This window comes from Octopus bimaculoides, chromosome 27 (genome assembly GCF_046866305.1).
Source record: "Octopus bimaculoides isolate indiv1 chromosome 27, ASM4686630v1, whole genome shotgun sequence".
Taxonomy (NCBI): Eukaryota; Metazoa; Mollusca; class Cephalopoda; order Octopoda; family Octopodidae; genus Octopus; species Octopus bimaculoides.
In genome coordinates this window covers 10,777,790-10,791,895 of record NC_142954.1, presented here as the reverse complement: position 1 = coordinate 10,791,895, position 14,106 = coordinate 10,777,790, and the positions used below count along the sequence as shown (strand labels likewise).

General features: G+C 38.1%; 1 protein-coding gene and 1 non-coding gene across 2 annotated transcripts in view; both read left to right on the top strand.

Moving 5' to 3' along the window:
- Positions 1 to 9,557, top strand: part of LOC106872531 (sodium/potassium/calcium exchanger 5) — a 24,377-nt gene extending 14,820 nt beyond the window's left edge. Inside the window, exons 3-9 of the mRNA XM_089343172.1 lie at positions 74 to 157; positions 1,249 to 1,352; positions 2,119 to 2,219; positions 3,727 to 4,052; positions 5,399 to 5,614; positions 6,672 to 6,773; positions 8,355 to 9,557. Coding sequence (XP_089199298.1) covers positions 74 to 157; positions 1,249 to 1,352; positions 2,119 to 2,219; positions 3,727 to 4,052; positions 5,399 to 5,614; positions 6,672 to 6,773; positions 8,355 to 8,683 — 1,262 coding nt within the window. The 3' untranslated portion in view covers positions 8,684 to 9,557. The remainder of the gene's footprint in view (positions 1 to 73; positions 158 to 1,248; positions 1,353 to 2,118; positions 2,220 to 3,726; positions 4,053 to 5,398; positions 5,615 to 6,671; positions 6,774 to 8,354) is intronic.
- A 4,011-nt stretch (positions 9,558 to 13,568) lies between these two features.
- Positions 13,569 to 13,640, top strand: Trnaq-uug (transfer RNA glutamine (anticodon UUG)). The gene has a single exon. It is a non-coding gene; the product is annotated as a tRNA-Gln (tRNA).
- The last annotated feature ends 466 nt before the right edge of the window (positions 13,641 to 14,106 follow it).

Genomic DNA, 14,106 nt, shown 5'->3' with positions numbered 1-14,106 from the left:
AGCCACAGCTTTTCCAATATATCTCTTATATCATTCAAACTTATTCTAATGTATGTATGTGATATCTTTGCAGTTTTATCAATAAACTCAGACATTGGTGGGGCAACTTTTATGGCTATAGGAAGCTCGGCCCCTGAGTTGTTTACTTCAATCATTGGCAAGTATAATCCTCCTCCTCCTCCTCCTCCTCCTCCTCCTCCTCCTCCTCCTCCTCCTCCTCCTCCTCCTCCTCATCATCATCATCATCATCATCATCATCATCATCATCATCATCATCTTCATCATCACAATCATCATCGTCGTCGTCATCATCATCATCGTCATCAACAATATTATTATTAGTATTATTATTATTATTATTATTATTATTATTATTATTGAGTGAGAGAGTTGTGCATGCCATCAAAGTGACATTGGGGTAAAATATATGAAGCTCATTATACCCATCATGACTATCTGTCTGATAAGGGTACACCAGGCACATGCATCATAACCATATGTGCGCGACATGGTGATCTTGTATCAAGATTAACAGCGCATGACCTTGCAGGTGGGGCCCAGTTAGAATTTTCTTCTGGTTTAGTAGCTCATCCCGCTCAAAAACCAATAAGGGTCGTTTAAGGATGTTGAACGAAACACTCATGTTTCCGGAGGTGAATTATCTAAACCCAAAAGAATTCCTCTCAACACATGGCTATGATGCTCCCCCACTACTTCTGCTCATGATCAGAGATGCACATAATCGTCATCCACTAAGGGACATACTCAACTGGTTAAAGTCAAACAACTGATAAGCGAATCTATGGTATTAAGCAGAATATTTGCTGTAGTCCATCTTTTATACCAAGACAAAACAATGTACATGATAACACTTCCAATCAATTAAGATCAGAAGCCATGAGGGCCACTGCCTGGTACTGCGTTATTATTATTATTTCTTTTTATCTTAGGTTTTGTTGGAACTCCTGGAGTCTTGCATGCGTAATGGGCTTGCTGCCTGTAGCATGCATTTCTTCGAGGTATTTCTAACAGGATGCCGCCTTCATATTTTTGTGGAAACGAATAGTCGATTAGATCGATCCCGGTGCTCAATTAGTCTATATTTTATCGACCCCGAAGGGTTAAAAGGTTCAGTCGACCTCGGCGGAATTTGAGCTCAAACCCTACAGACGGACGAAATGCCGCAAAGCATTTTGTCCGGCGTGTCAAACTTATGTATTCATTTCACATTTTATTGTTATTTTTCAGGTGTCGTTGTGGCTAAAAGTGATGTTGGTGTCGGAGCTATCGTCGGTTCGGCTCTCTTTAACATATTCTTCATTTCTGCAGCTTGTTCCTTCGCTATTTCAAACGTTAGTTACAAAACATTTAAAAAAAAAATTTTTGATCTCTCTAATCTTTTGTCTGTTTCATTCAAGACCTTAATCTTAATGGGTTAATCGAGGGATTAATTGATTAAATCGAACCCTGTGCTTGATCAGAACTTTACTTTATCGATCAATGCAGTCATAGTTGATTGATTAAGAAGCTCGCTTTGCAACCATGTGGATTCAGAACCCACTACGTGGCACCTTTGTAAGCCTATTGTGTGTGTGTGTGTGTGTGTGTGTGTAGAGACGCGTGGCCTAGTGGTTAGGGTGTCAGCATCATGATCGTAAGATTGTGGTTTCGATTCCTGGACCGGGCGACGCGTTGTGTTCTGGAGCAAAACATTTCATTTCACGTTACTCCAGTCCACTCAGCAGGCAAAAATGAGTAACGCTGCGATGGACTGGCGTCCCGTCCATCTGGGGAGCACATACACCATTGAAATCGGGAAACCTGGCCCATTAGCTTGACTAGGCTTTAAAAGGGTTCTTTTTTTTTTTATTTATGTATGCATGTACGCATGTATGTATGTAAGTATGTATGTATGCATGTATGTATGTAAACAACGGTCTTTCCGTTTCCGTCTACCAAAACCAATCAGACGGTTCGGTTTGCCTGGAGCTATGATAAAAGATATATGCTCAATGTTCCACGCAGTGGGATAGAACTTGGAACCTTCAGGTTGGGAAGCAAGCCTCTTACAACACAACCACCCTCGATATTTTTTATTACCCCTTTTTCCTCCTCCAGGTAACTCCTCTTCGATGGTGGCCGCTATTCCGAGATAGCTTTGTGTATCTTATCTCTATCGTTGCCCTGGTGTTGGCTCTCATGAACGAAACAATTAATTGGTGAGTAATCTTCGTTTTCCTTAACCCCAGATATCTCCCATCACATTTCATTATCGACTTATCTTTTGATTATATGCATAGCGGGTTGGCATATACATTTATCCATTATTTAAGCAGAATAGTGAAAACGCGTGGCTCAGTGGTTAGGAGTATTCGGCTCACCATCGTAAGGCAGTGAGTTCTATTCCCGGCAGTGTCTTGTGTCCTTGAGCAAGACACTTTATTTCACGTTGCTGCAGTCCATTCAGCTGGGAAAAATAAGTTATACCTATCATATTCTATGTCACGCTGAATCTCCTTGTGTACCAGTTACGCACTGAGGTCGATGTAATCAACTTTAATCCCTTTGCCTGTCCTTGATTGTCCCCTCTATGTTTAGCCCCTTGTGGGCAATAAAGAAATAAGAAACGTTAGCACGCCAGGCGAAATGCTTAACGGTATTTCGTCTGTCTTTATGTTCTGAGTTCAAATTCCCCCGAGATCGACTTTGCCTTTCATCCTTTCGGGGTCGATAAATTAAGTACCAATTGCGTATTGGTGTCGATCTAATCGACTGGCCTCCACCCCGCAAAATTTTCGGACTTTGTGTCTAGAATAGAAAAGAATATAAACATCTATATATTTATACTTCAATATTCATCATCTGAAAGCCTCCACTTCTTGCTTTCTCTCGTTTTACATACATACATATATACATATTTTGATTTCATACCCAAAACTAGTATATTTAATATATTTAATATATTTAACTTTGTTTATGTACATAATTGCCTCTATAACCGCTCAACGGAATCCCTTTTATAGCCATTTTTTACCCCATGGAATTGATCCCCTGTAAAGAGATCGGAGTCTAAGTTTGAAATTTTTAAGCGCTACTAAGTGTCTTCTTTACGGAGAATCTTTGAATCTCATCTGTGGAATATATATATATTATTAAAACATCAGGGTAAAAAATTGGATATTAATTAATATCAATTTAATACCAGGGAACAAGCACATTAAAAGAATCAGGGAGATTCAGAAAAATATCTGAAATTTCAAAGGATTATTGTATATGTATATATAAAGGAGACCACTAGGTGGACTGTTAATGTGCTAGAAGAAGATCACATGTAATGCGTCTACTAAGACCGAATTGTTCTCATATATATATATATATATATATATATATATATATATATATATATATATATATATGTATATATATATATATATATATATATATATATATATATATATATATATATATATATATATATATATATATGTATATATATATATATATATATATATATATCCATACATACAAATCTATCCATCTATCTAAATATCTATGTATCTGTGTATCGATCGCACTATCTACAGCTCTCTAGCTACTTGTCTATCTATCTACCTTTCTATCTTTCTATCTTTCTATCTATCTATCTATCTATCTATCTATCTATCTATCTATCTACCTACCAACCTACCTACCTACCTATCTATCTACCTGTCCTTCCATTCCCAGGTATGAATCGGTTGCTCTGCTATTCATGTACGCCTTCTACGTAACGATCATCTTCTTCAACAACCCCTTAGAGGTGAGGGCATACGCCATCATTGATGCTATCCTGAAGACAGATTCGTCAGGCGACAACGAGAAACAGTTTTTGCTTGATTCAGACGAGAACAAGCGGGTGGTTTACACAGAGCGGGACGCAGCCGAGGTCAGTGTAGAAGTTATACCCGGCAAGAACAGGCGGAAACAAACGGGTAGCTCTAACCACAGCAGCAATTCATCTGTCGGCAGTTCGGACATGAGGCGCTGGCAAGAGAGTATTATGTCCAGTTCATGTAAGATTGACCTTTAGTTTGTTGTGGAGTGGTATGTCGGAATATATGTATGACTGCGATGGTGTGTACACGAATATTACGTATGTATGCATATGTGTGTGGGTGTGTATTATATATATATTTTGCACCATCCTCTCCACCATCATTATCGGCGTCATCGTCATCGTCATCGTCATCGTCATCGTCATCAGCACCATCAGCAGCACCACCACCACCTCCGTCGTCTTCGTCGTCGTCACCACCACCAAAACCACTACCGCCACCACCACCACCACCACCACCACCACCATCATCCTCGTCATCCTCGTCATCATCGTCATCATCGTCATCCTCGTCATCCTCGTCGTCATCGTCATCATCATCATCATCGTCATCATCGTCATCATCGCCATAATCGCTATCATCGTCATCATCGTCATCATCGCCATAATCGTCATCATTGTCATCGTCATCATCATCATCATCATCATCATCATCATCATCATCACCATCACCATCACCACCACGACCACCACCACGACCACCACCACCAAACTAACTGATTTATGTGTTACGACTCCAATCAGATTGAATGGCATTCATTTCTAGTGTTAATCCCTTCTCTATTTAGATAACCGTTCTGTTAGAAGGGTCAGTGTTGAGTGGTTGGGGGGGGGGGGCAGGGGGGGGGGATAATGGATTAATGCGATTACGATTAGGTTCATGCATAGCTGTGTGAAATGTGTCAGCGCGAAATCCTGAAACACCTACATACACACACACACACATACATACATACATACATACATACATACATGCATGCATACATAATACATACATACATAAATGCATACATACATACATACATACATACATACATACATACATACATAATACATACATAATTGCATGCATACATACATACATACATAATACATACATACATACATACACACATACATACATACATACATACTTACATACATACATGCATAATACATACATACATACATACATGCATACATACATACATACATAATTGCATGCATACATACATACATAATACATACATACATACATAATACATACATACATACATAAATGCATACACACATACATACATACACACATACACACACACATACATACATACGTACACAAGATGACCCAGAAGTCGCTGAGGAGTTTTAATCTGGGGCATTCGGCTCACGATCGTAAAGAAGTCAGTTGTATTCCCGGCAGTGCCTTGCGTCCTTGAGCAAGACACTTTATTTCACACACACACACACACACACACACACACACACACACGTTCTTTTATTCTTTTACTTGTTTCAGTCATTTGCATTCTACTTCTTGTCTTACAGTAGAAAGTCTCCATGTTGATCCGTTGACCTTCCCAGAAAGCACTTGGAAGCGCTGTCTCTGGTTATGGATGCTTCCCATTAAAATAGTATTATACTTCACAGTGCCAGACTGTAGGCGGCCAATGTGCTTCCGCTTTTGTGTATGTACGTTTATCGTGTCCATTATCTGGATCGGAATCTTCTCCTATCTAATGGTCTGGGTTGCTACATTAACAGGTATATTTCTTTCACCGTAACCATTTTATGTCATGTTTTACATTATGCCTTGTGTGATTAACAATAACGAATATATTGAAGTAGCTGTATGCTGTCAACTTAATGTGACAGTCCCATGAAGGGAATAATACTATTGTTGGTTAGACCTAGGAAGCTGCACCGCTTCCTGTCGGCCTTGACACCGCTTCCTAGGTCTAACCAACAATAGTATTATTCCCTTCATGGGACTGTCACATTAAGTTGACAGCATACAGCTACTTCATCGTACCACTACTGCATAAATCTCTCTGAGAGATTTAGAAATGTATTATTTCTAAACGAATATGTTGTACTCAGCTTACATATGTACAGTGAAGAAAGTGAGATGATGGCTTAATGAGATGCCTAGGGTTTTACTCTTAGTTCATCATCCGTTTTTATTGCTAAAAGTCTAAATGAAACATGATGGAACCATGAAAACAAAAATTAGGACGATGCATTCTTTCGTTTGAAGAGAGAGATAAAACCATGGTGGTACCATGAAAACAAAAATTGGGAAGATGCATTCTTTCGTTTTTAGTCCATCATCTATTTCTATATTTAAAAGTTTGAATGGAACACGACGGTTCCAGGAAAAGAAATAGCTATAGTGAATAAATGAGAAGAACATTCTTTCATCACTTGTTTTTATCATTAAAAGATTCAATGGAACACGACAGTTTCAAGAAAAAAACAAAACAAACTTGGATGATAGATTATAAGAGTATTGTTATACATGTGTGTGCGTGTGTGTGTGTGTGTATGTGTGTGTGTCTATCTATATATAGTCGCCATGATAGATCGTTGACCAAACCATTCAATTTTTTTTCTCCGTGTTTTTCTCCTTGTTTTCTCCGTATTATTTCTGTTGAAGAGCGTAGTTCGAAACGTTAAAGACTCTCTGTATTCCCAAGCGTTAAACTAATACATCCATTTGTTGTTTACACCACCTGTCCTCGTCTGTTGTTGTTTTTTACGTAAATTCTCCTATCTATATATATAGCCGGTTGATTTGTGTATCCTTTTCAATTTGTTTCAGGGGATATTTTTGAGATCCCAGATACAGTTATAGGTTTCACCATCCTAGCTATGGGAACCAGCATGCCAGATTGTATAGCAAGCATTATTGTCGCCAAAGATGGTTAGTATTACAGTTTTTTCTTTGTTTTTTGTTTTGTTTTGTTTTGTTTTTATCTGTTCTTAAAAGTGGGTGCAAAAGAGAGTGGAGGTGATGTAGGGCGGATGTGAGGATATGGTGGACATGAGATAAGCCTCGAAATATTTTCTTTGTATTGTCAATACTCTTCGTACTCATCATCATCACCATCATAATCACCATCGTCGTTGTCATCATTTCATCATCATCACCAACATCACAATTACTGTCATCATCGTCATCATCATCATCATCATCATCATCATCATCATCATCATCATCATCATCATCATCATCATCGTCGTCATCGTAGTCATCAAGGTCAGCGTCAACATCAGCATCATTGTCATCTTCATTATCATCATCATCATCATCATTTAATGTCTCGTTCCTATCCTAGCATAGGTTGACGTATATACACATGTATACACACATACATATATACAGATATCTGTGTTTATGTCGGATGTATGTATATGTATATGATATATATGAAGCATACATACATAATATAATATATATGTGTATGTACGTAGATATATATATATATATATATATATATATATATATATATATATATATATATATATATATATATATACATATACATACACACATACATACATACACACATATACATGTACATATACATAATGTATGTTTACTTTGATTGACCGTTGACTGGACACTATTCAATTTTTTTTCTCCGTGTTTTTCTCCTTGACTCCTTATTCTTTCTGTTGAAGAGCGTAGCTCGAAACGTCAAAGACTTTCCGTATTCCCGAGCGTCATACTAATACATCCTTTTGTTGTTTACACCACCTGTCCTCGTCTGTTGTTGTTTTTTCGTATATTCTCCCATATATATATATATATATATATATATATATATATATATATATATATATATATATATATGTATATATGCACACACACACACACACACACACACACATACACACACACACATATATATATACATACATACACACATATATGCATACATATACATAATGTGTTTATCTATATCTGCCTTAATTCTTCGAAACGCCGGAGTTTTAATGGTGGCAGCTGATGAAGGGGATGTTCTTTATGTGGCCTGCTTGTTTGTTGCACCTTGTTTACCATTTTGTCCTTGTTCTTTTGCCACGTCATGTACCCAGTTATGTATCTATATGTACATGTAGATGAACGTATATACATACATGTACATATATATGCATATACTCATATATTGTTTATATATATATATATATATATGTATGTATATAATGGTATGCAAGAAAGTACATGATCTTACTACCGTTTATCCTTCTTTATCCTCCCTCTCCCTCTCTCTTTCCCTCCCTCCCTCCCTCCCTCCCTCCCTCCCTCCCTCCCTCCCTCCCTCCTTCTCTCCCTCCCTCTCTCTTTCTCTCCCCCTCTCTCTCACTCACTCATTCGCCTTCTTCTTCCCTTTCCTCGGCAGCTTCTGATCTCATCCTTTTCTACTCCTTCATTCCCTCGCCCTCATTTTCGTTATATATACACATATATACATATATATATATCTTCATGTTCTTTCAGGTTTCCTCGACATGGCCATATCAAACACGATCGGCAGCAACATATTCGATATCCTCATTGGTCTCGGTTTCCCCTGGCTGCTCCAGTCAGTGGTCAATGACAATAAAGGTGTGATCGTATACAGCAGGGGCTTAACTTACTCTTCTCTCACACTGCTGGGCACTGTTTTCTTCTTCTTCGTCTCTCTAATGTTGTCTGGCTGGAGGTTAACGCGCCTCCTGGGTTTTATTTTTTTTGGTATATACACCACCATCATCGTCCTGTCAAGCCTCTACGAAATGAATGTATTCGGGCCATTGAACCTTCCCGCATGTCCACGCAAGGAATAAGACTTTCAAAACGATAGCTCTCCTCATTATCATCAAAACAAGGAAAAGGGATTACAAACATTCGATTTTCTTTAAAAAAAGTAATAAAAAACAGAAGCAAAGAGGACGGAGAATCGAAATATATATACATATACACACACACACGTACATACATAGATATGCAACTATATGCATGAGAATACATGCATAAAATAAAACATACAAATCTTTGGACTGCAGCCATGTTGAGGCACCGCATTCAAGAGTTTAAGCGGATAAATTGACCCCAGTACTTCTGTTTTTCTTTTTGTTTTCAAATCTGATAATTATTCTATCGGATCACTTTTGCCAAACTGCAAAGTCACGAGGACATAAAAGTGAGTTGAAGGTCTTGCGCACCACGTTTTGTATTCAGCGAGCGAAAGAGTGAATAGTATAACCAGTGGCTGTGATTCTCGACTGGGGATTGATTGATCAACCACACCGAAGGCCAAAAATAAAAAGCAACAAAATAAAGAAACCCTCAAAATGCAGGTTTTTCTCATCCTCGCTATATTTGACTCCACTCAAAGCAATTCTCATGCCCATCACATGCCATTCCAACAACCCACTGTTCTTTGTTATCGATGAGGCCCTGGTAGGTTTCCAATATCCTAACATGTTTACCAATATGCTAATATGTCAAACCAGTCTTCTCCTTTCCCACCTATTTATTTTTCAGCTGGAAATGAGCATTTTTAGCCAGTGTATATAAACAGCTTCAACAATTTTATGTATATAAACAGCTTCAATATTTTTTATAAAAAGTCGCCCGAACATTGGAATAATGAAACTTCGGTAGCGACTTGTAAAAAAATCCAAACCTTGAATAAAATTTATTCCACTTCTCTAAAAAGTCTTGTCTACCCTTTTGTATAATTGCATATACAGATGTGATACCTTTTATGTAACGTGCATACTTATATGCATATATTCATGTATGTATGTATGTATATGTGCAGATTTGTATGTTTTGTTTTATGTAAGTCTTCTTATGCATATAGTTGCATATCTAGAGATGCTCATATATATTTAAATGATAAACTTCTGAAAAGTTTTACAGATGTTTACAGTTCCAGTGACGGATTGGATCTATAGTCTTCAAATTAGCTTTCTTCTTTCTGGTTTTTGAGAAGTCCAGTGTCTCAAGATTGGTATTTAGGCAAAGTATTACACATCCCAGGACCTCCAATAATTACAGGTATAAACCTAAACTTGTAGCCAAGATAGAGTAACTACAGATTTCTCAATAGTTCAGCGTAGGTATTCTCTTTTTCACAGTTTCTCTTCTCTATCCCAAATCACTATGTCAGGTCTGTTGTGCTTACATTTTATTGAGGTCTTCACTGGTACATTCCACCAGTACTCCTTCTTATTACAAGTGACTATGGCTTCTACCATACTGTGGGTTCTTATTTCTTTGTCCTCGGGGTTATCCTTCCGACGGATTTCATCATAGAGTATCTTAGCTATAACATCATGTCTCATCGGTAGATAATACTGTGATGACATTTTCGGACAACTGCATTGGTTATCACATTTTACTGCCTTTCCTGCATCTCTATCCCTTTTGTGCATCAGGTTCTTGTATGTATGTATGTTTGAGAAATCACGAATTGTACATGAGAAATTAAGGAGGGATGTCAGGAAGGGCATCACTGTTGCACTTCCAGATGGTAAGGATCTTCCTATGACTCTGACATGCAGTGTCTGTGCAAGACCCTGCCTCAGTAAAACTGGACTCATGAGTCATCTTCGTAGTCATAAAGCAAGACCGATGATTGACTACCAAGGCCGCTGGTGGTGGTGCTACACACCATACTAATCCTGTCTGTCGGGCATGTGGAAGGGAGTGTGATTCAGCAGGAGGACTTAAACGACACGCAAAGGTACATGGAGCCCAATTACAACAACAGCCAGCTATTGCCAGTAAAGGTTTTGGATGCCAACTCTGTGCAAGACATTGTAGGTCTTTGGCTGGGCTAAAAAGTCACATTCGATCACAACACCGTTAAGTTAAGCTTCGTGCAATGGCCATACTCGATAACGAGGGGGCAGCCATCATGCATTATGTATGCATGTATGTATGTATGTCGTTCGAATTTCCCGATTTGCACGCGCAGTATAATTTATAATTTTGGTAAATAAGAATAATAAGTATACAAGCATAGAGCACCTTTCGTCCTTTTGTCTTTTTATCTACCACATAATTTTCGTTTTTATTTATGTTTTAATCAAGTACTTTAGAAATGGCACAAAAGAATGTCAGTTTTATTACGCTTGGCAGAGAGACGAATCACGAGATTTTCATTGTTTATTCTTCAATATGTTATTTGTCCATTATTCCTTTTTTCAAGAACCGAGGAGGAGGAGCAAACACACACACACACACACACACACACACACACACACACACACACAAATGCTACCATGCTACCCTCTCTCTAATGTTTACTGTCACTTTTACCCAAGTTGTTTCACACTTTCTCTAATCCTCTTTTTTCTTACGTTGCTACCTTCTCTTTTATATTTGCTGTCACCTCTCCTCCCGTTGCTTTGCTTCCCCCTCACCCTCTTATCTCTCACACTGGCTACCTTCTCTTTTATGTTTGCTCCCACCTCTACCCCACTTGTTTTGTTCTTTCTCTCACATTGCTACCCTCTCTTTTACGTCTTCTCTCACCTCTACTCATACATTGTCTTATTTATTTATTTATTGTCTTTCTCCTGCTTCGCTCATTTAATCTCATTCTTTGAATTTTTGCTTTTATATTGCCGACAGAAGGGACAATGGTGTTGTGTCAACATTATGTCATATACATACATTTATATGTATGTATGTATGTATGTATGTATGTATGTATGAAGGTAGGTAGGTAAGTAGGTTCACATATAGGTATACGTTAAGAGTGTATTATGTATGCATGCTTGGTATATATGTATATGTATATATATATATATATATATATATATATATATATATATATATATATATATATATACGTGTGTATATATAGATATATGGATGTATAGATGTGTGTATTTATGTGTGCACGAGAGTTGCTTTGAGGCATATTCAAGCTCTAATCACATATATTCAAATTATAATTGCATTCGTTTCACACAGGCATACAAATAGGTATGTGTGTGTTTGTGTGGGTGGGGTGGAGGGTATATGATGTGTGTGTGTCTGTAATACATATACACACATACATATATGTATGCATATAGGCGCAGGAATGGCTGTGTGGTAAATATAGGTGCAGGAGTGGCTGTGTGGTAAGTAAATTGCTTACCAGCCACATGGTTCCGGGTTCAGTCCCACTAGGGGCACCTTGAGTAAGTGTCTTCTGCTATAGCCTCGGGCCGACCAAAGCCTTGTGAGTGGATTTTGGTGGACGGAAACTGAAAGAAGCCCGTCGTATATATATGTATATATGTGCGTATGTGTATGTGTATATGGTTGTGCATCTGTGTTTGTCCCCCCAACGTCACTTGACAACCGATGCTGGTGTGTTTACGTTTCCGTAACTTAGCGGTTCGGCAAAAATGACCGATAGAATAAGTACTAGGCTTCCAAAGAATAAATCCTGGGGTCGATTTGCTTGACTAAAAAGGCGGTGCTCCAGCATGGCCGCAGTCAAAATGACTTAAGCAAATAAAAGAATAAAAAACAAACAAATAAGGGAGTAAAAGAAAGAAAGGAAAAAGAACGGGGGGAAGAAAGAAAGTGAGAAAAGAGAGGAAGAAAGAAAAAGAAAGCAAGAAAAACAGAGAAACCAAATAAGGGAAAAACAAAGACGGCGAGAATGAACAAGAAAGGCAGAGGAGGAGAGAAAGAAGGAAAAATTGAGAGGAAAGGAATATGCGCGCACGTGTGTGTGAGAGTGTTTGTATGGGGACATGCGTGAGTTTGTGTAAGTGTGTATATGTGAGCGTTTGTGTATATCCATGCATGTGTGTGCTCGTATGTATGCACGTATATGAGCCTGTACTGTGTATGTGTGTGTGTGTGTGTATGCGTGCGTGTGAGTGTATGCGATTAATGAATTGTAATGTCTCCTCCCCTTCCTCCCTTTCTCCCTCTCTCTCTTTCTCTCTCTGTATAGTTATCCACGTACGTGTGTGTCGGTGTGTATGTGTTGAAATGTATGTGTATATGTGTCAGTATGTGTGTGTATTTGTATTACTGCCTCACTCTGTATGTGTGTATTCCAGCTCGTGCGTATATTTGTGCTCGTATGTGTATATATATGTCTGTACGCGTAGGTGCGTGTGCAAGAGCATGCATGAGTGTATGTGTCTGTATGTCCGTATATATATATATATATATATATATATATTTGTGTATGTGTGTGTGTATGTATGTATGTATATGTGTGAGTGTTTATTGAGCGAAAACATCAGAAAGCTCCACGAGGCTCCGGCAGGGGATAATGGCGAACCCTGCTGTACTCTTTCACCACAACTTTCTCTCACTCTTACTTCCTGTTTCTGGGGGGAACACATACGCCATAGAAACCGTGAAACCGCATGTACATGTCTCTACGTGTTTTTATGTACAAGTACGGTAAGTGTGACTAATTACATTCGCTATACACCCGGTATTAATTAATACAACAAAAGGTGAACGCATCACGTAACTGCCCTAACTAGTCCGAAAACAGGACTCGAAACATTAACCGCTCTATTACTGTTACTATGGAGACTATCTGAACAACACTAGCCTAACAACAACAATTAAAAATAAATGAACAAGAAAAGATAGCGAAGATTAAAGATATAGAATGAAAAACAAACAGAAGAAGCTTCTGACAAGTTCTTCTTTCTGAACAACTAGTTTAATTTGAGCGGCGCTGGCAGGAGTGGTCTCATGGTGTAATGGTTAGCACTCTGGACTTTGAATCCAGCGATCCGAGTTCAAGTCTCGGTGAGACCTCATAATTTTTTTCTTTTTTTACCTTGTAATTCCTTTTAAAATTTGTTTGGTGTAAACTATTCTTTTACTTGTCAATTTGTTTTACTGCGTTGGACTATGGCCATGCTGGAGCACCATCGTGTTAGCTAGATGAGACCAATTTTAAAAAAGAATTCTTTTTCAGTTTTTTTTACTTTTTCGTGAATAATTTCCGTTTACTATTTTACTACTTTCACACAACTGGACTATGAACATGCTGGAGCACCACCTTATTATAAGGTTAGTCAAATAAATTGACCCCAGAACTTTACTTTATGTCTGAATTACCACCTTCTGTATAACAGTTTCTAATTTAGGGACAAGACTTTAAATTTGAGGGAAGGAGTGGTTAGTTTAATACCTTTGAGTCCAATATATGACTGGTACTTTGTTTCATCGACCACCTACCACCGCTCTAGAGGGATAAAAGGAAAAAATTACCACAGTA